The sequence below is a fragment of the Chionomys nivalis genome, chromosome 10 (assembly GCF_950005125.1).
Source record: "Chionomys nivalis chromosome 10, mChiNiv1.1, whole genome shotgun sequence".
Lineage (NCBI taxonomy): Eukaryota > Metazoa > Chordata > Mammalia > Rodentia > Cricetidae > Chionomys > Chionomys nivalis.
Window position 1 is genome coordinate 26491460 of NC_080095.1, and position 27416 is coordinate 26518875.

Below are 27416 nucleotides of genomic sequence, written 5' to 3' on the forward strand. Positions count from 1 at the left end.
CAACTCACCAGTTCATCTCAAGGCCGCCGAGTGGCACTGAACTGTCATCCTCCCACCTGCCACACCCGCCACACCCACTTGTAGAAAGCACTTCACAGTACTGGACTGTGAGAACCTCGACCCCCAGAATCCCAGGCGAGCACTGTCTCCTGCCTCCATCAAATCTCAGCCTCTCTGCATGGCTCTTTCTGGCTCTGATTTTTCAGTACCATTTCCTTATGGAAACTTTGGACCTGCCCAGACTTGAGCAAGGAGGGAGGTTGACCGAGCCGAACATCTGTTTTGACTGCAGTCGGTACTCAAGACGTTTTATGTTGGGCAGTCTAGAAACTGGGGAAACTGGGCTGCCTGGGAGTTTAGGGTTTCATTGACCTTATTTGTTTTTAAAGTTTGAACTCAGTTGACTTGCTTTTGAACTTTTAAAGAGTCCTGCTGGAGTGAGAACAGAAGTTGACTCTGGGGGGAGTAAAAGCCTGGGCAGGCCTGGGACAAATAGTGCCTTCCCTTCAAGTCGTCCCAGGAAGATCTGGGCAGAGGCAGTGCACAGTGGCTTCTCCTGCCCTCCTGCCATCCCACGGTGAGGCAGCTGCTCGTTGCCAGGATTTATTGTCATTTTATTTATAAGAATTGGCTCTTAAGTTCATTCATTAACAGAAAAGCTTTGGGAGAACTCTTAAGGTTACTGTAGTGGCTAACAGTTTTCCAAATCTGAGGCTCTGCCATTCTCTGAATCTGCCTGCAATTGGTCTTTTTGTTCATGCATGTAGGAGCTGTACGGAGGGGCAGTGGATGGCACTTCAGAAAGGGGTCTGAGCTTGCCTTCCTCTTGAGTCTGCTGATGTATGCTATGAGGGGCAGCAGAGCAGCACAACGGAGTGAGTTGGCGCTGGAGTCCTGCTCAAGACTCGGCTTAGCTGGGGAACTTTGAGCATGCCACCTAGCCTGTGTGTGTCCTGTAGCCTCATCTGTAAACAGCCGTTGGAACTGCCATATAGTATTTTCCAGTGCATTGCTAGCACACAGCAGATGTTAGCATAGTGTTCATTACAACCTTTAAACGGTCTAGGTGTCTAGATGAAAATCTGGACTATTACAAGCACATTGTCTACTTAGGAACATAGAGACACGTTTATAAAGTATCCTTTTGGGGTCATGTGATTGCTCTGTCTGTACTGAGCCTGTTCTTCCTGTTTCTGGGTTCTGGATTGTTCTTTACACTCAGATGGACTTGGCCTGTTCGTTTATTTGTGCTTCACTTTCTGTTTTCACAGCAGACTAGTAGGACTAGAATTGTCTAATGGCAAAGGGTTTGAGATCCAGCATTCCCAGGGATGGAGGGATGCCAGGTAGCTGGGTGCTGGCCCCAAATGTGAAGGCAGGGTCAAGGGAGATGAGTCAATGAAAGCTGTGTGTTCAGTGTTTGGTTAGGGTTGTCCTTGTCAAATTAAGGTTATAGAGATCTGGACCAATGATGTTCTCTGATAGTTTGTTTTCTGAAAGAGAATAAAATATAGCAAATATTGTGTGTAAAATAATTTGATCAGACTAATCAAATCCAAGCAAATAGTATTAACAGTGACATATGGTGGCTTTGATTAGTTTATATTCAGATAGTGGCAGAGTGCCAACAGTAAATAAAGTTTTCTGCTCTGTTAGGCCCTTCTGGTGGTGCAGTGATATAGATAAAGATGACCTCATCCTTGCTGTCATAATCCAAGCCCTGCTTTTTGGCACATGAAGTCATCCTGGTCTCCGGGCTTTGCATATACCGCCTGGCCAGCTGGTAGCATTCTAGAGCAGGAGCAGGGCCAGGGTGAGCTCTGCTTTCCACTGACAGTTCATTTCTTCACACCTGGTTTTGGAAGAGAAGCTAAAGCTACATTGCAAGGCATCTGTACCTGTTTAGGGGCCATTCTAGTGCTAAAGTTCTGAGAAGAAACACCAGGTCCCCAAGTATTGCAGAACCCAGCCCAACACCAGTTCCCCAAGTATTGCAGAGCCCAGCCCAGATTCCTTTTCCTCAATTAGCTACTCAGAGACCACAGGTCATGACTTGAGTTATGTATGATGTCTGCCATGCGAGGGAGCTTGAGTGGCACAGCTGAGTGAGACGGATCCAAAACTGGATCAGATCAAGGCCACTGTGTGTCTTGAATTCAAGCTGGAATTCAAGCTGCCGAGAGAGGCAGGGCTTGAGTTAAACACATAAGCCACTGAAGTGGCTTTCAAATGTGAGACAGCCATGAGACAATGTCCTCCTCGCTGTCTGTTTCCATCATTCACTCCAGCTTAGAGCACAGGCCAGAACACGAACACTTCCTAAGGGAAATGTCCAGAAAGGAACTGGCCAGCCTCTGCTCTTGCACCTATGATTTTGAGCCTGACATCTGACTCCCTAGACCTGTGTCCTCCACTACATTCTTAGAACTCCAGACAGGTCCAGTAACCTGAGAGGAGCCGTTACTTGTGTTCAGGGCTGTGCCTTGCTATAATGCCTTTTCCTTCCAAACAGTAAAGTATTCTTTTTTCTTTTCTTGGTTTTTTGAGACAGAGTTTCTCTGTGTAGCCCTGGCTGTCCTGGGAACTCTCTCCATAGACCAGGTTTAGCTTGAACTCAGAGATCCACCTGCCTCTGCTGGGATTCCAAGTGTGCGCCCTGCCTCCCGGCCAGTAAAACATTTCCTATCTGCCTTGTTTTCACTTTGTTATTAAACTTGATATCACTTTCATAGTTATATACTATTTCAGCTAATGTCTTCCTATTGGGGCTAACTTGGCAACTTCCTCCAGGCAGCTTTTCCCTTGCTTTACACAATATTTTCTAAGGGCGAATTCCCAGAAGTGGGGATGTCTTTACCATTCTCTCTACCATGTCCTGGGGCTATCAGCCAACATTCACACCTTTCAACATCTACAGCTCAAGCCGGAGACAGAGCCTTGCTCTTCCTCTTGACAAATTATTGCAAAATTATTTTCAAAGTGAACATAGTGTCTTGCATGCTTACTTTACATTTTAAAATCATTAAAGGAATTGACATTTCCCCCATATTTGCTTAGTTGTTGTTGTTATTTTAAAGACTAATGTCAGACCAGTGTGATAGCTCAATGGGGAAAGGCACTTGCTGGCAAGCCAGAAGTCCTGAGTTCAATCCCCCAGACTCACATGCTAGGAAAGAGTCACCTCCTACAAACTGCCCTGTCATCTACACACTTGCTCTGCAGTACGTGCAGCCCTCTACACACAGTACGTGAGGAAATGGTGTTGCTGAGAGATGATTTACACACTGTATACAATATGTCCATCCATTCTAATTGGATGATTCTGTGTGACTTTCATTTTTATCTGTTAATGTATATGAGATAGGATAGCACCTGAACTCATCATCCTGTTGCTTCAGCTCCTGAAGTAGCTGGGATTACAGACACAATAATGCCTTCAACATTTTTGATTGTATTCAGAGCTGTGTGAACATCTCCAGGATTTAGTCCCAGGGTATCTTCCTCAATCTCAAAGGAAGCCTCGTACCCGCCAGCAGTCACTCCTCATTTATCTATTCTAACAGCACTGAGCTCTCACTAAGCTTCCTGCTTCCATAAATGTTCTGAACATTTCGGATGAAGTCATATAATGTGCGATCTATAGTGACGGGCTTCTTTAATTTATCATAATGTTCTCCAGATCTGTTTGTGTTGTAGCATGCATTGGTTCTTTTTATTGCTGTGTAATCTTCTATTGTATTGTATTTTGTTTTAATGACTTTGTTTTTGTTTTAATTATGTTTCTTTGTCGCTGTGTGTGGATTCATACATGGAAGTGCAGTGTGCATGGAAGCCAGAAAGGAGTATAGATCTCCTGGAACTGAAGTTGTAGGCAAGTTGTTATCTCCCAGACGTGGGTTCTGGGAAGCAAACTTGGGTTTTTCCAAGAGCAATACATACTCTGAGCCGCTGAGTTTTATTATGGTTAAAACTTTAATGCTGGAGTGACCCCGTCGAGGACTTCAGAAGTTTTCTACACTTCCATATTTCAAAAGAATTAACTTACAAATCAAGATTGGGGTTCAGTTTTATATAGTGAATATTATTAAATTTTTTGTTGCAAATTTTAATGCCTCTTTGTGGTGGTTTGAATGAGAATGACTCTCATATGCTCATAGATTCTAACACTTGGTCACCAGGGGAGTGACACTGTTTGAAGTATCAGCAGCTGTGTGGAGGAAATGTGCCACTGGGGTGGACTTTGGGCTTTCAAGAAACTCATTCCAAGCCTGGTGGTTCCCCTTTCCTGCTGCCTGCCTGTGGATCTGGTTGTAGAACTCTCAGCTACTTCTCCAGCACCATGCCTGCTTGCATGCCCACACACCTGGCCACCATGCACCTCATCTCACGTCTTCCCAGCCTTGATTATAATGGACTCTGAAACTGTAAGCCAGCCCCAGCCCCAGTCAAATGCTTTCCTTTGTAAGAGTTGCTGTGGTCATGGTTCCCTTCACAGCAGTGGAGCACTAAGGTAGGAATTGGTACTGGGGGCGGAGTTGTTGTGACAGGTCCCACCAAGCTCTTTGTTGGCCAAATGTTGATGCTGGAACTTTGGACTAGAAAAGCAGTTGAGTGCTTTAAGTGGTGCTTACTAGGAATGTGGAAGACAGTGGTGCTGAGAGAGTGTAGATTTTGATGGCCTGCCTTGAGAGGTTTCAGAGGAGAATATTAATAAGTGGCTGAGAGACCATTCTTGTGATATTTTGGTGATAATGTGGCAGCTTTCTGCCCTTGTCCCCACCCCCCCCTCAAAAAAAAACCTGCCAGTGGCTAAAGGGAGAAAGTTCAGATCAGTAGCCTTGGCAGAGGAGATCTCAAAGCGGCCTACTCTTGACTCTGCCGTGTGGTTATTAGTGCTCAGTGTTACTCAGACCTGTGATGAAAAGGAACAAGCTGAGCAAGGAAAAAATTTAAAATGTCCAGTTTGAGGAGAAAAGGAGCACTAGGAAGTGTAATGGAGCTAAGTCCAGTGCTCAGGAGATGAAAGTTTAAAGAAAAGCCTGATGCTGGGTGGTGCCCTCAGGGCAAGACCCCATCCAGCTATGCTTCCAACTTGTAAAAGGGAATTAAAGAAAACCTTAAACCAGCGGTTCTTAACCTCTGGGCCGCAACCCATTTAGAGGTTGGATGACCCGTTCACAGGGGTCATCTGAGACCACCAGAGAACACAGAGATTCACATTGTGATCCATGATAGTATCAAAATTACAGTTATATAGTAGCAACAAAAATAATTTTATAATTTGGGATCACCACAGCAGGAGGAACTGCACTAAAGGGTCTCAGTGTTAGGAAGGCTGAGAACACTGGCGTAGGCAGTGGGGGACCTTCTGACGCAGACACAACTGAAAGAGGGGGCAAGCTGCAGCCCCAGAGGGTAGCAGAATTTGGTGGCTTTGGCTTCACGGTGCCCACATTTGGCAGTTTGGCACCAGGATGCCTTAATGGAGAAGCTGCAGAACACATCCTTAGGAACCTCGCCACCTCAAGAGGATCAGGCTCTCAGCCAGCACGAGGAGCACTTTGGTGTGGGAAGACCACTTTGAAACCAGAGAATAATGTTGGGCCAGTGTGAAGTCAAGATCAGCTTCAGGAGGAGCTGACACCTGAGTACTCTGCACCGCATTGCCAGCATGTTCTTGCACAGATGTCCAGTACGTCACATGAGCTGGTCAGTACTTTGTCACAAAATGAATTTACATTAGTAGTTTATTGTAAGTATTCAGAACATGTACAAGGTAGATTAGGCCAAGCTATGATGGCCGTTAGGTGTATTAAATGCTCTTGTAACTTATGATACATTTGTCAAGATTAACCTCTTGGAAGCTGAGGAGTTTCTCTAGGAAGGATTATATCCATGACTAAGAGGTGTACAGTTCAGGAAGCATGTTGACATAAAGAAACTGTTTCAATAGATTCAAAGAAAGAATTTGGTAAAACCCAATATCTTTTCGTGGTTAATGGGAAAAGACAGCCAACAGTCTAAAGATGGGTGGGAACTTACTCAGCCTGGGAATAGTGTATATTCCCCCAGGATCTGAAACAAGAAAATTAGCTTTTTAATTACTTCATTTGATATGTTACTAGGAATTCTTCCCTGTGTTTAGGCCAGCAAAAGCAATAAAAGACATCTAGACTGGAAATTCCTTGCCAGATATGCGATTGTATAAACGTAAAATCCACATGCACAAATCTGTTGAAACTAATAAACAAATTCAACAGAGTTGTGGAATATAAAGACTAGAACACAGTCGTGTGTTTCTGTACACTAACAAGGAATGGTTATAAAGTTAAAATTAGAGCATTCTACTAACATCAAAAGACTAAAATTCATAGGAATTCATGTAGCAAGAAGTGTTAAATAGAAAAGGACTTCTCAGCAGTTGAAAAGACACCTCATACTCATGGATTGAAGCTCACAGTCCGTTAACATGGCAACTTTCTGGAAACGGATCCAGTAACAATCAAAATATGATCCACTTTTTTGAAGAAGGTTCAGAAATTTATGTGAAATTTCAGGTAAGCCAGAACAGCCAAAACATGTCTTGAAGTCAGCGAATCACGTTGGAAGACCTGTACAACCTGACCTCTGAACTTTCTACAAAGCCATAGTCTTCATCACCAAAATCACACCAAACTAAACAAATAAAAAGTAGGCATTCAACTATATCTTTGTCTGTCTGTCTGTCTCTATCCATACATCTCTCTGTCAGGCATATTTACATAGCAATATGAAAATGGTGATATAATGAAACTGAGAATCTTAAATCTAAAAATAATAATATAATAAAAATCGATGAAAAGTCAAAATAGAAAGCATGAATATACTAATCTCAACATCTGTGTCATGTGTCATTAGTTACAATATAAAGTTGAAATATGAAGGTAAAAGAATAATTGTTCCCCCTTTTCCCTTGTATGTGTATAGGTTTTATACACACATACTAATGCAATATAGTAAATATAATAAACTTAGTATTTAACTTTAGGGGAACTTTTAATGAATTATGTGAACAAAATTATTTTTCTGGGGCAGGAAGTATAACTTGGTGGTGGAGTGCTTGCCTGGCATATATAAAAGCCAAGCTTGATCCCTTCTACTGGGAAAGAGATTTCTCATCTCGTGACTACTTCAGTTACTTCTGTCAAGTTATAACTAGCATTTTATAAGATGGCTTCTTTTTGTAAAATGATTTTGTCTCTGCTTAATATGTATGTGCACAGAGATATGTACATTGTTACTCAGCAGATGTTGCGTGGGCTATTACTTTATGGTAGAATTGTAAGCCAGTTTTTAATTTTCTTTGGACAATACTGAATTGCTTTTGCTTTTGAATAATATAGCATTTCAAAAGTAAAGGCCGTTGTCAAAAGAAGTTGAAGGGTAATTGGAAAGTTTCAGTGTTGGACCTCCAAGTTTCAGAGTTGTTGCATGAGTCTGGAAACCAGAGGAAGACCTGGATCAGAAATTAAACTGGAGAGTTGGTCCATGCCAGTGAGTTTTGAAACTCATAGAAATGGATGCTGTTATCTCAAGATAGACATAAGAGAGAACAGGGAAGTGCCTAGGACATGACTCTGTGCATCTCTGTGACCCTTGACTTGACACACTGGAGGAGGAGGAGAAGCCTGCAGTGGGATGGAAGTGCCGTCCCTGCAGGAAGAAACACACAGAGGTGGGAAGGAGCCGGGGACTTTTGCTAAGGTGTGGTTTAGACATAGCCATCTGGATTTTGTTCTCCAGCCGTGGCGCGTTCTTTCCTTTGTACCCAAAGGGAAGTTCGTAGCTTAGAAAACCAGCAATTGCTTCGCTTTTCTTTGGAGAGTAAATTCAAAGCCTTTGGGAGCTGCTGACTTTCAGAAAACATGAGCAGCATGTCTGCAGAGCACCTGTGTGGTTTTTAAGTGCACTGTGAGTCTGGTCCTCCCTGAGACATGCTTTGTTCGCTGATGTGTGTTTACAGTTCACTCTGAACCCAGCTCGCAAATCTCTTATCTGATGAGTTGGCAGCCTTTTCTGTTCTGTTTTTTCAGAGCTAAAGATTTAAATCTTTTTAGCCTGGTTATCCATTGCACAAGGTATCCGTGGCACAAAAGGCCGTGCTCAGGAGGAAAAGGAGTGAGCGTTTTTTTCTTCAGCTCTTTCTTTGAGGATAGATGAGTGCCACTCAGCCTCCCAGCCTGAGCCTACAACCTGGGGACTTTGTCTTCTGCTGAATTCCACACTTAGTGTCAACTCTGTCACTTGCTGGCTCTCGGTGGAGGACTGTGACTGCCTGCCTGACCAGAGCCATTGGTAGATAATGACTTTCTGCTCTTTGCTGAGACCCGATTCTGCTTGACTCAGGCTCCCTGGTAACATGTTGGCATTTAGCAGAGACTCCCTGTTTGATGATTCTGTTGACCCCATGTCTGAGCTCTCCAAGCCAGCCTTCTGCAGGGCTGCCCGGATGCCCCCGTGACAGACGACATCCTCTGCTGCTCTTGCTGCTCTTGGACACAGCATCTGTCTTTGCCAGATGAAGTTGGCTGTTCAAGTCTTACCTTGTGTTTGGAGCTAGGGTTTGAAGGAAGGTGGCATTGATCTGTATTTGATTAGTTTTCCAATTCTCTCCCCTTCTAGGTAATACTAACTAATATTCAGAACAGAAGCCCTAAGCCTGGCCCTGCTCCCCACGATCAAGAACTAGGTTTTTTCCTAGAAACAGGACTTCAGAGAGCCCATGTCCTCTATTTCAAAAATGGGTAAGCTTTCTTTTTGTTGTTGTGTTTTTAAATCCACTTCCTAAGAAGGAAAATGGTCTTTTTATAAGCTGTCTCTGGTTCAGTTGTTAGAACAGGCAATTTTAAATATGAATTACAGAACTGGGGAGGTGGCTCAGCAGGTAAAGTGCTTGCCCCACAGGCATGAGTACCCAGATCTACACATAAAACCAGGCAGTGCCAGTAATCCCAGTTCTGGGGAGTGGAGGTGGATTCCAGGAGCTAACTGGCCAGCCAGTCTAACCTCAGTAGTAAGCTCCAAATTCGGTAATAGTCAGTGTCTCAAAAAACAAGGTAGAGTGCAACAGATGCATGCACACACACACACACACACACACACGCATGCTCACACACATGCACGTGCACACACATTCACTATGTGCTATAGTTGGATTGTTTTATAAAAACGATATAGTTAGCATTGGTTTTTTCTGTGTCCTCTCCATCTGACTCTCCTGACTTCCTGTGAGGTTTGGGGGTAGGAGAGGAGACAGGGGGACCCTTAGGTGAGTATGAATTCCCAGTAGGGAGCTCCAAGGCAGGACTAGTGACTCTGGTGGAGCCATGTCTCGGATGCCCCTCCTCCACATGAATGGCGCTTCCTCTCCACTTCGTCAAGGAGACTCCAACACACAGAATCCCTTTCAGTAGTTTAACGGTTCAGAAAAGTGGATTTTCCCCTCCTAAGAGCTTTCTGCACACGTGTGTGATGGCCAGACCTTTTCTCCTCAGACTGCCTTTGAGAAGCTTAGAAGGTCGCAGAATGTGGACGGAAAGGATGGCTCTAATGCATTGATGTCTGTTTTCCTTCTATGTTGTTCTTGTGAGAAACGTGCTGATTCTGTTGCCATCTCTTCAGTTGTCCTTGTTTTGACATTGTGCTGCAGGATAGATGTGCATGAAGACCCACAGTAGGTATCTGGTTTCTCCCTCGGCTTTGCATGGGCGGCCTAGAGGCCCGTCCCCTTCCTCTGGGAGCAGTAGTCCAGTAGTGCTTTGAATGACAGAGGAGACACAAGTCCCAGTCTCTGACACAGTGAACGTTGGAGCCCCCCCCCATCTTCATTTTCAAGACCTTTACACCTTGAGGTGTAGCTCTCAGAAGGGGTCTGCCTGGAAGCTCACTGCTGTGTATACCCATTTTTGTATTGTTGAAAGTAAATCGGTAGTTTCCAAATTGTATTAAACTCTTTGAGAAGGAAGGCCCTCTTTGCTCCAGAGTTCACTGTTTCTGCTCAGCATGGCCTGCCAAAGACCACAGCCAACATGCCAAGATGTGGGTAGCTTGGTACCTTTGGCATGAAGAGGCTTCAGATCCGATCTCATCAGTCACTGACTGAGATCGCCTGAGCAATGAGGCATGTCCCTTAGTCTGTTCTCTCTGCTTCTGCGAATGGAGGGAGAGGGAGGGCACAGGGAATGTTCTTCTAGTTGTCTGTTGAGTCCCTTTTTCACAAAGAAGCCCCAATCCTTGCCTTCTCTAATCTGTGGGATGTATTGAAATGGTTCCGTTGGGGATCCCAGGGGACAAGTCAATACCTTCTACATTGTAGAATCTACAGGAAGTGCCTTCTGTGAGATTGCCCATGTGGACTGGGCAGCTCATTTTGATTATTGAAGCCTGTTTGGAGGAGGTGGGTGGGAATCAGGACTGTTAGGCTCTGATCTCATCCCCAGAATGCTGGCTGCCCACTGCATACAACTAAAGTGTATTAATGAAAGGTTTGCACAGTTACATTCTGTGGATTGCATCCTGATTCATTTCCAACACATTTTACTTTACAAAATTTGAGGAAGCACCTTGACGTGGCCGTCTGGGCCCTCTTACCTTTGAAGGCTTTCTTCTTCTTTTCTAAAGCTTTCATATTCTCTGTGCTCTGCAGACCAGATACTCTGAGGGCTCCTCCCATCTGCAGTGTTCAAAGGCTGCACTTGGCTACACTTGAGAGCTACTAAGTATGTGGAGGTGGGAGTCCCTGTTGAGATCTCAGAGTGATTTTGGGTGTTTGAATTGGTGAGTTCTTGGGGCCTTAGTTGACCCTGGACATTGAGCCCATGGAGGAGCTGCTGTCCTATGCTCTAGGCCTCCTGAAATTCTGTCTTCTGGTGTGTACCGCTGCTTGTCACCTCTCCTTATTTCTCTTTCTTCACTTTTCCCTGAATGGGTGAGCGGAGTGATCTTTCAGTGGTAGGAAAATGCAGTGTAGATGACTTTTGTCTTAGGTAGATGACAAAGGTAGCAGATCTCTGAGTTCAAGGTCAACCCGGTCTACAGAGAGTTCTAAGACAGCCAGAATTACACAGGAAACCTTGTCTCAAAAAACAAAAACAAACAAACAAAAACATTTTACCAGCTGTGTGTGTGGTGGTGTGTACCTGTAACCCAGCTTCTCAGAAGACTGCAAGTTCAAGGTCAGCCTGAGCAATAGTGCTATTCTGTCTGAAAATAAAAGGGTCTGAGCTGTGATCGGCAGTGGTAGGTACAGGAAACCTGGGTTCAACCCCACCAAAAGAAGTTACTTGCCTGCCTGTCGGTTTGTCTATTTCAGCTGACTGACCAGCTAAAAATGTGACAATATTTAGGCGAAGTTGGTTGAAGTGGTGTCTCGGAGAGAAGCAGGCATCAGTTGGTTGCTGGGCTCCATAGGCCAGGGTTTGGAGCTTGACATAGGCAGGTCGCTTCTCACTGACAGCACCAGGGGAACAGCTGAGGAATCCTCACTGGACAGCACAGCCAGTGGCAGAGGATGGGCTTACCCATGCTACTTCCCTGCTTAGAATTACCAGAGAAGCTTTGCTTCAGGCTATTCAACCCTCTGTTGTAAACCAGGCTAGCAGAGGACATTTCAGGTAATTCTGCTTTTATCAGCAGGGTTCCTCCCCTGCTTCTGAACTGGTGTTAAGCAGGGAGGGTAAGCATTGGCTGACATGACAAGGCAAATGTCTCTTAGCACTTGGGAGACAAGCCTCTTAGGTTGTGCCATTAGCTAAGATGCATCACTTTCTTAATGGGAGTCCCTGAGTCAAAGAAAGCAGCGTGGATGGTACAGATTTGGAGCTCCCCTGAGGTGCTGCAGTGCAAGAGTTTTTGGAGTTCCGTTTTTGCAGAAACAGCAGACCACTAATCTCTGTTAAGCATGGGTTAATGTTCTCAGAGAATCTTGTTGACTTTTGCAGAGTGTCTAGCTCAGCTCAGTGTAGCCTAGACAGAAGGCTTAAGACAGAGCATCAAGGCTAGTGGGTGGGGACAAGGAAAGAGTCAGATTTGGAAGCTTGCTTTTGAGTCCGTTCTGTTCTGATATGCACCCTGAGGGGCAGCATCAGCAAGGAAGGTGGACAAACACAGACTGAATTCAAGTCATAAAGCTTGAGTTTTATCATGTTGTTATTAGTTAAATCCCAGACAGTGGAATTCACAAGAACAGTGGGAGAGAAGCGTGGTCTGGAAGTCAGCTCAGGGAGCTGCAAGAAGTGGAAATAGGGCAAGGAGGAGAGCTGGTGGAGGAGCCAACAGAGGCAGCAGGGAAGCTATGGGGAGTTCTCTGTGAGAGCAGGGAAGCGGTCACCTGCTCAGTGTTACTGAGCACTGGGGAAAGGGGCAAAGGTGAGCACTGGTTCAGAGAACAGAAGATGTTGTCCGTCACCTTGAAGACTAGGTAGGGGCCAGAGAGGAACCTGGACTGGAGAAAGCCAGGAAAAGAGGATGCGGGAGGAAGTGACCTCGTGTAGTCAACCACCTCAAGAAGCGTTTTCCCCGCAACTCTTGCTTTCTCCAAAATTCCTGCCCTAGAAATCCTGCCGGCAGGATGGGTAGTAGAAAGATGGCGGGAGACCAGATGCCGGGTGGATGGTCGCTTTCCTGTTCCTGTGATAACACCATGGCCTAGAGAACTTATAGAAGAAGGGTTCCAGAGGGAGAGTTCTTAATGTAAGGGGAGGCCTGGCAGCAGCTGGCTGGAGCAAGAAGCTGAGCAATCACGTCTTTACCCTAAACACCAAGCAGAGGTGAGGCGGAAGTGGCATGAGGCTGTAAACTCTCAGAGCCCAACTCAGTGGCGTGCTTCTTCCAACAGGCTCCACTTCAAAAGAGTCCTGTTTAGTTTTCAGGCATCTGCTGAGACCACACTGGGTGGTACCTACCAAGTGTGGTCTGGTACCAAACACTGCTTCTGTGAGCAGGTCACGGTCACTTGCTGCTCTGTGGAGCCTGCACGTTTCCAGAGCTTCATGTAGCTGACTGGTGGCAAAGCTGAGACCTGCCCTTCTGCCCCGACACTGGCACAGCTCTCCCCACTCAGACTGTGATATCCATGACGAGTAGGTGTCCTGTTCTCTGAGAGCATGGCCTTTTTGCACTGAAATTTGGATTTTTAAAGCATCTTAGATGTAACTATTTATGTAATTAAAAAGAACCAATCAAATTCTGTTTTATTTAGATGTGGGTTAGGGTCTGCTTCATCCCTTCATGCTGTCAAGATTTGATTATGGAAACAAAAGAGCCCTTATCAATTTTGATTATGAAACTCAAAATCCACTGTGATGAATCACTGTGTTCTCTGTGATGAAATAAGGTCATAGGTACTTCCTCTCAATTCTTCACAAACACTTAGACTTAACTGCAGGTGGCAGAATCTTGTTCCTCCAGAAGCTTTCTCAGTGCTGGGGAGTCATGCATTGCGCGACTGCAGAAGGATGGGGTGGGTAGCCATAGGCTTCCGAAGTAGGGAGGTGTTGAGCTAACTGGCGGTTTAATTGCACCTCCTAGAGGCCCTTCCCAGACTGAGTGGGTTTGCCCAGGTATACACTGCCTCCTGCCTGCCATTAAACAGAACTAGAAGTTCCTGAAAGGCGAACTGCTGTAGGGTTTGTGTAGGTGTTTTCAGTTTCAGTAGGGCCCTGGTGTGTGTATGTGTGTGTGTGTGTCTGTGTGTGTGTGTGTGTGTGTGTATGCGTGCGTGCCTTGTCTGCTTGTTCATTCACTTAGCTGTTAACCTGTCAGATCTTTGTATGTTAAGAACTAGGGTCCAGATAGCAAATGGTCCCTGTGGAATTTTTGTTCCATCAGGAAAATAAATTATTACAAATGAACTAAGCCTTTTAAGAAAGGGGGAAAGAAACAATACTATTTTTTCTTGCTTTTCTTCTTGTAGATTTTCCTTTAGAAGAAAATCGTATAATATAGTACCTTAAAATCAGAGGTAACTTGATGTTTGGGGACCATTTACTAATAACTCTTGAGGGAACTGGAGGTCGATTGCCCTGGAGAGCGCTCACGTGCCAGTGATAGCGCAGACCAATTCCAGACTGTGCTGTGGGCTAGGAAACGACAGCAGGAGCACACGGCGTAGGTGGGAGTGCCACTCACTGCCACTGAATTTCAGATTGTTGTGACAGTCACCTGCTAGCCTAGTGCTGACCAGCTCCTACCCTGAGCTCTGGGATAAGGTGGCAAGCAGCTAGCTATGCCCCTTGCTTTCAGAGAGGAATTCCATCATCATGTCTTAAAATAGCCACAGTACTGAGCCATGTTCAGATGGACTTGCCCTAGATTTGATGGTCTGGGGGAGTTTGTTTTCCTTTTCTGAGCAAGAGAGAGGCCTGAAGTGGGCCAGTGACTAGTTGCTAATGAGGAAGGGCGAAGGCATGAGTGACAAGTCCTTGGGGACATGTCCAACCAGGCCAGCCCGCTTTGTCTGCTTTCTTCCTCTCGCCAGCATTTGTCTAATCGGCAACAAATTCGCTCTGAACAGTGCCCCTCAGAGGCTCTGACAGATATTGACCTATCAGAATGGTGCAGAGCACACTTGGTTCTATCCTAGTTAGCTTCAGCTATGAGCGTGACACCACCTGAGTCATCTGAGGGAGTCTCAACTGAGAGATGACCTGGGTCTTGTGGACCTATACCATGTCCTGACAGTTGTGGAGAGCTCTGGGAGCCACCATCCCTAGACAGGAAGGTCTGGACCATATAAGGAAGCTAGCTGAGCGTGAGCCTGGGAGTCAGCCAGCAAGGAGTTCCTTTACAGAGTCTTGAGTCCCTGCTCCAGTTCCTACCCTGACTTTCCTCAGTGATTAGTTGTGACCTGGAAGTGTAAGCCAAATAAACTGTTTTCAACCCAATGCTTTTGGTCAGAGTGTTTTATCACAGCCACCCAAAGAAAACTAGAAGAGGACCCGTCAGTCCAGATGCCTGCACAAGAGTCCAGAGACCGGCGTCAGGATATATTACCCTGCGAATGTTCTTTCACTAGGCCTCGGCTGTCCAGGGCTGCCTTCTGTCCTCTTCTGTCAGGCCCAGGGGTGTGAGTAAGGCTGACACTGAGGAAGTGTGCTCTCTGCCTGGCCTGGGATTTCAGAGCCTTCAGTAGCGCCTGCTGAGTGTAAATGGTACCCAAAGCCATTATATCCATCAGGTTTCTGCAAGTCCTCCTGGTCCAGATGTAAGTTATTAATCAGGGGTCATTACTACAGTATGCAATGTTGTCTGGTAACATGAATGATATTTTTCTTTTATTAGGTGTCCAGGGGAAGACAATTGAAAGTTGACCCAAGCAGCAGAAGGAGTTTGTTAGTTCTTTGTCCAGGTTGTTCTTTGTTTTGTTTTTTGGTTTGTTTGTTTACTTGCTTGTGTCTGCCTCCATTTATTAAGGGATACTACTTGGGCAGGAACTTTTCACTGTTTTGTTTGGTGGCAGATCTGCTCCTTCAACAGTGCCTGGCTTTGCACTAGGTTAGCTATGGCTTGTGGCTTCCTGTCTCATTATTGTATATCTTCCTTAGAAGTAGTTCGTTCAATGTGTCTTTGTCAGCAGAGACGCTGAGTGCTGTGCTGAGAGGAACAGAGAAAGAAAAGGTGGCCTGGACCGGCTTCTCGGAGCCTGGGCTTGTGCTCTCACCTCTTATCTGTGGACAGCCAGGTGTGCTGAGGCCGCTGGGTAGTCCCCTAAGCAGTTCACTTTGTTGAAGGAGGATGGAACGGGTTGAGTATCTTTATCAGTTACCTTTCTGCTGCAGTGATAAAGCCCATGACAAGAAGTAGCTTAAGGAAGGGTTGATTTCGGCCTTCTGTTCCAGAGGGCTAGAGTCCAGAATCCTGAGGAAGCCATGGTAGCAAGAACACACATCTCAACCACACACAGGAAGCAGAGAGTGCAAGCAGGTAGTCAGACAAGGCTATAAATCCTCAAAGCCCACCTCTAGTGACATATTCCCTCAGGCATTGCTCTGCCTCCTAAAGGTTTTGTAACTTCCTAGATAGTGCCACTGGGGACCAAGTGTTCAAATACATGAGTCTATAGGGGACATTTCCCTGCAAGCTACCACAGTATCGGAGTTTCCTTGACTCCAGCAAGATGGAATCTATTCTGGTGTCTTTGCTCTCTACCCTACCCCTGAGGTTGGAGGATGTCTGTGGTAATACTGCATTATTATACTGCCTCAGGCAGGCTCTGATGGCGTCTACTCTTTCTGGACTGTGTGGACTTCTACAGTGGGAAAGAATTGCCATGGCTCTAGTGCCTGAGGGCATTTGCTCCCACAGCTTCCATGACCCTAAGTTTTTGAAGCCTTTAAGCATGTAGTTGAAACCTTGTGGGGTGAAGTTGGATATAGAGACACTTGAGACTTAGAGTGTCCTTTGTAGGCGTGTCTCAAGAATAGACCATTGAAATGACACAAGTGTCCTGGAAAGAGGAGATCACGTCCTGTCTGGGCAAAAGGAAGCCAAGTATTGCCCTTGGAGCCTGCCAGACTGTAAGGAGCAGTCCTGGTAATTTAGTGATGTACGCAGAGTGGCCATAGTGCTCTGGCTCTTGCCCAGAATGAACCTCATGAGCCTGCTGCCTTCCCTAGCTCAGGTGTCAAGTATATTAACATTTTACAGGGAGAGGGGCAGAGGCCCCACTCCCCTCTAGGGATAGTCCTTTTCCCCTCCATTGCCATTTTCTTCTTCATTCTTGTTTTGCAGAAATATTTTTAGCCAACACTTAAAACTATAGAAGGAAAGGCCAAGCTAACCCTCAGAAAATGACTTCAACATACTGAGAATATTTATGACTTTTCTTAGGTTTTAGTAGACATTTTTATTTAAAAAGAGGAGGGATTGTCTATTGTCTTACAGGCCCCTGAATTTTTCTTGATAGGACAGTGTCAGCTCTATCTCTGTCCACCAAGAAGGAAACCCATGTCTCTTTCTCCAGGCAAAACCCTGCTTCTAATGAGAAGATGTGAAGACTAATGAATTAGTGTTTTCAACTGACATTTGGTATTTCCACCTTCCCCTCTCTTTTAGGTTTACGTCTCCAGTTGTTATGCGCAGTTCTTTTGGTGGTAACTCTCTGAGTTGGCATGAACACACTGTACCTTTCTTCCCCATCTTTTTCCTTCTACCTCCTCTTGGCATCATTTGTATCCTCGCTGTCTCTGAGCTGTCTGGTTGACGGGCCCTCGTAGCTGGTTCCTTTGAATCTTGAAATGACTTCACTGACTACAATCTCCAGTCCTACTCCTAGCCCCAGGCAACTGCAGGGGCTCTGTCTCTAAGGCTTTTCTTTTAGTAGAAATTTTATGTAAATATAATTACAGCGTATGTAGTCTGGTGTTTCTCACTTGTTTCAATATGAAAGTTATTCTATATTGTAGCATGCATCAGAATGGCATTCTTCTGTGTGTGCATGTGTGCATGCATGCCCGTGTATTCGTTTGTGCTTGCCTGTGTGTACAAGTTGATGTGTTCGCTTGTGTGAATGGATATGTATGTGTATGTGTGTGTGCATTCAAATGGAAGTCAGAGGGCACCTTTGAGTATCATTCCTTAGGAGCCTTTCCTCAGGAGGTCTCTCAGTAGCCTGGGACTCTGCTGTGTAGACGAGGCTACCTGGCCTGCAAGCTGTCCTGTCTCTTTGTCCCATCTTACCTTTGCTGGGTTATAGGTGAATGCCACTGTGTCCGTCTTGTTGCATGGCTTGGAGGGACCTGAGCTGACACTCGTAAAGCAAGCACTTTACTGACCGAGCTGTCTTCCAGTCCTCGGATGCAGGTTGTCCTTTCAGTGTATCGTTAGCTGCGTGTTGCTGACCCATCCACCATCTGAGGGGCAGACTGTTGTCAGTTATGGACCACTATAGAGAATGACACCGTGAGCACTCGTGTATGAACCTTGGGGAGTGTTTTCATTCCTTTGTGTGCATTCATAGGATCAATCAACTCTTTCCAAAGTGGCAATTTCATTTTAAATTTACACCAGCAATTAACTAGTGTTCCAGCTTTCTTTCATTCTCTTTAACATTAGATTCTGTCAGCTTTTTTAATTAGAGCCACTGTAATAAAATTGTCGTATCATTCCTTTTAATGCGTGTTTATTAAAGAGTAACGATATCTGCAGCTTTCACGAGGTTATTAGCAATCCCTTTGTCTTCTGCAGTGCAGTTTCTGTTCAGAGGGGAAGTACCTACTGAGACTTTTGCTTTGTCCATTGGGTTTTCTTATTGAGAGGTAAGAATTCTTTACACATCCTGGATATCAGATAGATATCTTGTGAGTGTTTTCTGTGAATCTCTGGATCAATTTGGGCTTCATTATGTGCACACTAAAACCTAAAGTTGACAGCAACAGATGCTTCCACCCCGTGGCTCTCCGTTTAGAATGGCTTTCATTTCTCTCTCTAAAAAAAAAAAAAAATGTTTTGCTGGGCGGTGGTGGTGCACACCTTTAATCCCAGCATTCAAAAGGCAGAGGCAGGCAGATCTCTGTGAGTTCGAGGCCATCCTGGTCTACAGAGCGAGTTCCAGGACAGGCTCCAAAGCTACAGAGAAACCCTGTCTCAAAAAAACAAAAGAAAAAAATGTTTTCTAGAAAATTGGATACTGTGACCCTGGAAAGGTAGAGACAAGAGGATCCCTGGGACTTAACTGGCCAGTCAGTCTGTCCAGTCAAGTCATTGTGTTCAAGTTTATCTAAAATAAAGTAGAGGAGTAGAGAGGTGGCTCAGTGGTAAAGAGCTTGCTGCTCTTCCAGAGCAGCAGGGTTAATTCCCAGCATCCATATCTGGCAACTCACAATTGCCTGCGACCCAACTTCAGGCAACCTGATACCATCTTCTAGCCTCTACGGGCACAAGCACACATGCAGCAACTTACTCACACATACACATAAATTAAAAATGATTTTAAAATTAATTAATCAATCAAAAAAATGAGAGAGCCATTGAACTAGACACTGGACATTGGCCTCTGTCTTCCACATCTACTTGCATACATGTACACGCGCACACGCACAAACAAAAAATAAAAAATAATTTTTAAAGTGTACTTTATAAGTAGCTGGGGAGATAGATAGCTTCATTTATAATGTACCTGCAAGGAGTTCGAGGCCATATCCCATATTTAAAGGCCAGGCCTGGTGGTCTGTGCTTGTAATCCAGGGAGGTGGAAACAGGACGGTCTCTGGAGTGTGCTCTACAGCCAACCTGGCTGAATCTACAAGCCTAGGGCATAATGGGAAATCCTGTCTCAAAAGTGTTAAGTGGTATCAGCTTCTGAAGAGCTCACATCCTTTGGCTTCCACATGTGTGCATACCAGCACGTGCACTCACAGCCCACCACTGCCGTTGATATTCTACAGTGCCCAATGTACAGGGCTTACTTGTTTTTGTTGTTGTTGCTGTTGTTGTTGTTTTTGAGACAGTTTCTCATTGTAATTTTGGAGCCTGTCCTGGAACTAGCTCTTATAGACCAGGCTGGCCTCGAACTCACAGGAATTCACCTGCCTCTGTCTCCCGAGTGCTGGGATTAAAGGCGTGCGCCATCATGGCCTGGCCAGTGTTGCTTTTTTAATCCCATAAACTTAACTTGGTTTTTCAATTAAGTATTTAATCATAATCTATCTGATATAACTTTTGACATGATTGACTTTACTGTGACTCTTTTGTTATTTGTCTATGTGTCTCTGGGGGGTTGTTCTTTGTTTTCTGTTGTTGTTGTTTGTTTTTGTCTTACTGTGTTGACCACGATATGACTTGTGATCCTCTTGTCTCAGCCACCTGAGCAGTAGAACTACAGATGTGCTCCTCTATGGATTATAATGTGCATGTTTATTATCACAGTATTTCTCTTATATTAGTTACATTTTTATTCCCCTGGTATGTGTGTGGTCAGAGGACAACTTACAAGAGTTGGTTCTCTTCTGTCTATCATGTGGGGTCCCAGATTATCAGGCTCGGCAGCAAGTACCCTTACCTTCTAACTCATCTCACCAAGCATATTCCACATTAGTGATGACTTCATTTACTCCAACATAGTATCATTTTCTCCCTTTTAAAAATTATTTTTTCAAAATTTATTTTATGGATGCTTAGCCTGTATATATGTCTATGCAGCATGTGCAGGCAGAGCCCACAGAGGCCAGAAGAGGGTGTTGTGTCCCCTGAGACTGGAGTTACAGAAGATCGTGAGCCACCACATGGGTGCTGGGAATCAAACCTGGGTCCTCTGGAAGAGCTGCCACGGCTAACTGCTGAGCCTCTCCCTTCGTTGCGACACTGTTAGTGTCTTTATGTCACAGACACAGCAATACAGTATACTAGCTTCCCTTTGTGTCATCTTCTTAACGTAGAAGTTTTAGAGAGAGACAAGGAAGCGATGTAATCTTTTCTATTTACCCACACAGTGACATTTAGCTGCTGTTATTAGCTATTCTGGGGATTCGTCTTACCGTCTGCCGACATTTCCTTGTAGACTGAAGGGCTTCCTTAAGATTTCGTGTTGGCCAGGTCTGTACTTTACAGATTCTGTCACTTCCTGTTTTTTCTGAGAGTCCCTTTCCTCTGTGCTAGTTTCAGGGAGTTTTACTGGACATGGTGAGCAGTTTTTCTTTCAGCACTCTGGATACATCTCCCCAGGGCCTGATAAGAAGTCAGTTTACCTTCCTGCTCTCCCCTAGGTGGGGTAACTATTTGGGTGCTTTTCTGCCTTTCTTTTGGGTTTTGTATAATATGTTGTTCTTCAGTTTTCTTCAGTCTCCATTCTGTATTGAGGAATTTCTGTTCACTTTTATTCTGTCATCTGAAAGCTCCTACTAAGCCTGCCTACAGTTCTGTTTACTGTAGGGAATTCCTGTGTTTAGTCATTTGTTTATTTATAGACAAGGCCTCATGTAGCCCAGGCTGACTTGAACTCAGGTCTCCCCCTTTTCGACTCTTTAGTGTTTCCTACCAGCAAATGCGCCATATCAGCTGTGTTTTCCTTTTGACCATATGACTGCTATGTAGAAGTCTTCATGTTGGCCAATTTGGAATGAATTTCTCTGAGCATGGGTTATACTTTTCTATTCTTTGTATCTCTCATAGTGGATACAGTCAATGTACGAATGCACATAGTGCATGAATTTAAAATGCAAAGAGGATGCTGACATCATATGCAGAAAGTGGAGGTGACTTACAGACTCCCGGTGATTACGGTTAGTGTGGTGTTCTTAGTCTGCATCTTTGTCATGTAAGTTAGAGTAAAGCAATCGCATAGTCGTGGGTTCCCTAATCTTATCGTCCCTTCTGTCCTTGAGAACTAGAATTCTTAGCATACAGATGTATCATAGAAATGGCCAAATGAAAATCGTGGTCATAAGTGTGAGTGATTGAATTGGAAACATCAGTATGAAGTCAAGAGGTATTTGTAAGGTATGGGTGGGAAGAGCTGGGCAAGGAGACTGACCCATTTGCACTGAGCATCCTTGTCTCCTAGACCATCATATCCCAGTAAAGAGAACTTTTATTCCATTCCACAAATATATTCTGTCCCATTGAGTCTTGTATATCTTTGCATGAGTCCAGACATCTAAGAAGCTGTTGAAGCCCTCTAAATCATGTGACAAGGACTTTGGCCAAATATGGAGTAATTAGAATTTCAGCAAGGCTAGAAGTTACAACAGGAATATGTGTTTAAGTTCATAAACTCTCATTCAGAGAACTAAGTCAGTGTCTTAGCTGGGATTTCTGTTGCTGTGATAAACAAGCGGCTTGGGAGGAGTGGGTTTGTTTGGTTTACGCCGCATCACAGCCCATCCTCACATGAAGGCAGGGCAGGAACTCTAGGCTGAGCCAGGAGGCAGGAGCTGGAGCAGAAGCCATGCAGGAGCACTGCTCACTGGCTTGCTCTCTGCTTTCTTAGACACCTTTGGTTGTCGCCTGTGGCTGTTAAAGATCTGTTTATTAGGGTAGGGTGAGCGGTAATAGTTTTTCCTGTCATATGCTTGCATAGTGATTACAAGGATTCCTGCCCTGTAATAAACCCCCAATGACAAGTTTGCTTTCTGTGGCTTTCTTTTGTACAGTATTTTATACAGGAGAAAGCTTAGAAAATCACCGGGGGGTCAGTTAAAAGTAGAATAGAGCAGAATCCAGACGGCAAGAATAAGAGCAGGCGTCAAGGTCCCATCAGCTTGCCTGCTGCTGGTCAGGACTCTGTCCGTGGGACTCGCTGTCTGTCTCAGCAGCTGAGTGGGTGGGAAGCCACATGGAAGGATAGCTAGGGTCATCTCAGTGATAGCAGGCGATGTGACCAGCAGTTCCTTGGTAGTGACATTATCTCAGGATATGTTCACTGGCCGCCAGAGGGTAGGCATCCAGCTGGCTCTGCTACTGTCCCAGCCTCTGGAGACCAAGCTGTGCCCAGAGGAGCGAGGCTTGTGGGTTCTCTCAAAGGAGAGGGTGGCATGAGTGAGATCATGCCGCGGGCCTTTCCTACCATGTGCTGGGAAACCTGACCACCTTCTCCAGGACTGACTGCGATCTCTGTCTAGGGAGAGCACTGTGTGGTGGAGAAGATTCTCTAGAAGCTTGTCCTGGCAGTGGCATGCAGACGCATCTCCACCATCCAGTCAGAGCAGTGTCAGGCTTGTCAGTGACCCTGCCTTCTGAGCAGGGCCCTGAGGCTGAGACCATCCAGCCAAACTCCCCCTCGTCCTCCTAGCCCTAAGGTCTAGCCTGAACCCTTCTTCTTTCTCATCTCCTGCCTCCGGAGTGAGCTTGGCTTCGGGCTGTAGAAATTAGCTGTGTTCTCCATTTTGCGGCTGGTCTGTTCGCATGACAGAGCCTTCTTTCTGCTTTCTGGCACTAGAACTATACTGGGCCTAGGTTCAATCCCAAGTCTTCTGGTCTTTTGTTTATTGGCTTGGTGGCCATGGACATTTTCTCCTATCTTCATGTGTAAAACTGTGCATGAGAAGAATTTGATACAGCATATAAAGGAAATCAGCTTTGATTTTGCAATGTTTATTATTAAACCAAACATCATAGTGCCTGCTTTTGGCTTTCAGCCAGTAAATGTTTATATGTGCAATAGAGGGCCAGCTGGTAGGTGGGGGAGTTGGCAAATGGTTGGGGGATGTGAGGATGATATGTTTTAAGAAGCAGGTCAGAGCTCTGGGGTGCTTTCTCCTCCCCATCAGGCAGAGGCACTTGTTCCTTTTCTCAGGTGAGGGAAAGCAAGACAGCTAATGAGCTATCCTTCCTTCTCGTGGATTTGTCTGGCATCTGGTTCTTTCCTCCGGGTCCATGTCTCCAGGTGTCTCACATCCCATGCTCCCTTCCTTCCATCCCTTCTCATGACCACCCTCAACTTTGCCCTTTGCTCCCTCTTTCATTTCAAATTATTAGCCTGTCCCAGTCCAGCAAGTATCTGGGTCAGCTCCACAGGCCCTTTGCTGCCTCAAGCGCATGGTTTTGCTTCCTTCTTTCCCCAAAGAGAGCACTGGGCATTTTACTCAACAGTTCAATGTCGGAGTCCTCCCCTTCTGCTGGTTAGTAATCTGGTGCTTGTGGGTAGCGTTGGGCTTAGGACCAAAGGCTGCCCTTCGGTTTCCATCACTTCCTATGTGTCACCCCCTCTGTTCAAATCCTTGGAGCCATTAGGGACATGATTCTTTAAAGCTTACAGATGTTATGTTCTTCCAAATGCTCTCTTAGATTTCTTTTTTCATTTGTCTTAGCTCTGCAATATTGTGCTCTGTTCATTTGGAAATGCAGCCCCTGGTTTCCACTCACAGAACTGAAGGACCCTGAGCTCTGAGTGCGAGTATGTGTGGTTCACTCGGAAGGGCTTCTTTCCTTTCTGCTTGCCTGGTGGAGGCCCTGGGAGATCACCGAACCGTGAAGAGTGCCTGCCCTGTGACTCTGCTGCTTAGCACTGATGAGCAGTCAGGGCTGGAACATGTCTGCCTTCTTCACTATCATTGCCTTTTACAGTAAATACTAAGTTGGCCTCTGTTCAGAGACACTCTGTGTAATCAGCTGGGCTCACCTGACAGCGCAGACTATAGGCACAGCCTGTCTTCCAGACTAGATGGGTCTGAGCAGGCCCTTATCCTGGTAGAAGTGCATATAATGGGCTGGGACTCATCTCTGCTCTTCGTATTACAGACTTAGAAAACTTGGAATTTCATTGCCAGATTCTTTAGTTTGTGCTTGTTCTTCGCTAGTTCAGAGTGGTCTTCAAATGTCTATGCTAATAAATCGCAGTAAAGATTCCCCTTCTAAACACCCATGAGTCCCCTCATGTTCAGTGTTAGGATTGTTTGAGCCCCACCTTATAGCCTTTGTGGAAAACTCTGCCCTCTTCCCCAGAGCGCCGGTCTCCTAGGAGATGTCCCCATCATCTTCCCAGAGAGTGAGCACAGGGACATGAAAGTTTCTTCTTCGCTTCACATGACATCACCTGTCTTGTCTGTGTATGCACATATGTACATACCTATGTGCGTGCTTGCATCTAGGCATGTGTGTGCCATGACTTTTTACCTACTTTCCCATCTCACTGACCCAGCTGTTGTCTTTCATTATCATAAGATAAACCTGTCAATCAGTCTCATGGGCTATTCATTGCATTGTTGGTTTTCAATGGCTAGCAAAGTGAGTGAGCGGCTCAACCAGGGAATGCCATTTTTTCTTCAAAATTAAATGATTCTGCCAGGCAGTAGTGACATGCACTTATAATTGCAGCATTCAGGAGGCAGAGACAGGCAGGTGGATCTCTGAGTTCGAGGCCAGCCTGGTCTACAGAGCAAGTTCCAGGACAGGCTCCAAAGCTACAGAGAAACACTGTCTCAAAAAAACCAAAATTAATTAATTAATTAATTTAATGGTTCTAAAGAAATAAAGATTTTCATGTGTTATAAATTGATAGGAGGTACATTCTAGTATCCTCCTCTTCCCCGATGGTAGAGTTTGGAGGAGGTCTTGGGGTTTTCCTGTGATTAAAAACTATGATCAAAAGCAACTTGGGGAGGAAAAGATTGGTTACAACTTGTAGTCTATCCAGGGAAGTTGGGCAGGGACTCAAGGCAGAAACTTGGAGGCAGGAACTGATGTAGAGGCCATGTCCTCATGGCTTGCTCAGACTGCTTTCTGGTAGCACCCAGAACCATCAGCTCAGGGGTTTCATTGCCCAGTGAACTGGGCCCTTCTACATCAATTATCAATCAAGAAAATGCTTACAGGCTTGTCTATAGGCCAGTCTGGTGGGGGCATTTTCTCAGTAAGGTTTCTCCTTCCAACATGACTCGAGCTGGCATCGACATAAAACTAGCCAGCTTAAAGGATAATAGCCTCAGCAGTGGTTGGTGCTTACAAAACACTTCCTGCGTGCGCTCAACTGACTTTGTTTTTACAGCAAATCGGTGAGCTGTAAAGACAGGCAAGAGAACTGGGACAGGTTCACCTTACAGGAGATTTAGAGCCATGATGTTTGGCTCCAGCGTCCTCACCACTGTTTCATCTCTCAGGTTGTTTACAGATAAACATAAGGATTCCATACAAATACATTTTGAAGAGCGAATTCCCCTGTGATAGATTTATATGGTTAGTTTGTTAAAAAGTTATTACACTAAGGAATTCACGTATTTATTGGATTCTAAGGGGCTTCTGGGGTTAAATTAAAGATCATTAGGGGGTTGGAGGGATTGCTCAGTGGTTAAGAGCACTTGCTATTCTTTTCTTTTTTAAATTCTTCTCTTTTTAATAATTTGTATAAGGATGTGCTATACATTCTCCCCCACTCCTCTTCTACCCTCTCCCCATCCCTTCCACCGTCAACCCCCCCCCCGCCCTGCCCTCCATGCTCCTAATTTACTCAGGAAGTCTTATCTTTTTTCCCCTTCTTAGGTGGCTCCATGTATGTCTCTCTTAGGGCCCTCTTCATTACCTAGGCTCTCTGGGGTTGTGGCCTGTAGGCTGGTTGCCCTGTACTTTATGTCTGTTATCTACGTATGAGTGAGTACATATTATAGTTTTTTTTTCTGGGTCAGGATGACTTTTTCTAATCCTATCCATTTGCCTGCAAATTTCAAGATGTCATTGTTTTTACTGCTGAGTAGTACTCCATTGTGTAAATAAACCACATTTTCCTTATCCATTCTTTGGTTGAGGAGCATCCCGGTTGTTTCCAGGTTCTGGCTATTATGAATAATACTTCTATGAACATAGTTGCGCAAATGTCCTTGTGGTGTGAGTGTGCAGCCTTTGGGTATATGCCAAAGAGTAGTATTGCTGGGTCTTGAGGTGGGTTAATTCCCAATTTTCTGAGAAACTGCTATACTGATTTCCAAAGTGGTTGTACGAGATTGTACTCCCACCAGCAATGGAGGAGTGGTCAACAAGATAAAAACAGCAGCCTACAAAATGTGAAAAGATTCACCAACCCCACATCTGACATAGGACTTATCTCCTAATTATACAAAGAACTCAAGAAACTAGACATCAAAAGACTAAATAATCCAATAAAAAATTGGGGTACAGATCTAAATAGAGAACTCTTAATAGAGAAATGTCAAATGGTTGAAAGACACTTAAGGAAGTGCTCAGCATCCTTAGTCATCAGGGAAATGCAAATCAAAACAACTCTGAGATTCTATCTTCACCTGTCAGGATAGTTAAGATCAAAAGCACTGATGACAGCTTATGCTGGAGAGGATGTGGAAAAAGGGGAGCACTTGCTATTCTTGCAGAGTACCTGGGTTTAGTTCCAAGCACCCACATCCGAAAATCAAGGGCCCCCTTCTAACTCTGAGGGTACTAGCATGCATACACTATACTTTCATAATTCAGGCAAAACAGTCATAAAATACAAATAAACAGTTCTGTAAGAAAACTGTAAATCGTTGAGATACAATTTTGTTCATGAGAAACATGATTGGTTTCTTGGCTCCCTGGTGAGTTTCCTGTGGAGGTGGGTTTTGGTGAAGGTAGGTGTCCTTTGACTGTGGAGGTGGGTTCTGGTGAAGGTAGGTGTCCTTTGACTGTGGAGGTGGCTTTTGGTGAAGGTAGGTGTCCTTTGACTGTGGGGGTGGGTTTTGGTGAAGGTAGGTGTCCTTTGACTGTTCTCAAAGGTTGGGAGGCAGGAGGATTTGAAATAGAACCCATCTTCCTTTGTTTCATGTTCTGCAGAGATTTGGGGTCTGGTGCTATAAAGGACAGCTTGGAGAAGGGCAGGTTGTTCTTGCAGCTCTCTCTGGCTCTTGCAGCTGCTTGCTCTCTTTGTCACTATGGGCTTTCTTTCACATACCTTGTTGAATGGATTTCTTTCTGTCTCTCTCTCACACACACATACACACACACACACACAAATAAATATA

General features: G+C 45.0%; 1 protein-coding gene across 8 annotated transcripts in view; it reads left to right on the top strand.

Moving 5' to 3' along the window:
* Ttc7b (tetratricopeptide repeat domain 7B) overlaps nucleotides 1-27416 on the top strand; it is a 215232-nt gene that overhangs the window by 60063 nt on the left and 127753 nt on the right. For 5 of the 8 annotated variants that reach the window (XM_057782135.1, XM_057782137.1, XM_057782138.1 and 2 more), the window contains 2 exons: nucleotides 8662-8783; nucleotides 9689-9712. In XM_057782135.1, coding sequence (XP_057638118.1) covers nucleotides 8662-8783; nucleotides 9689-9712 — 146 coding nt within the window. The remainder of the gene's footprint in view (nucleotides 1-8661; nucleotides 8784-9688; nucleotides 9713-27416) is intronic. The other 3 variants (XM_057782136.1, XM_057782139.1, XM_057782141.1) reach the window with 1 other exon arrangement.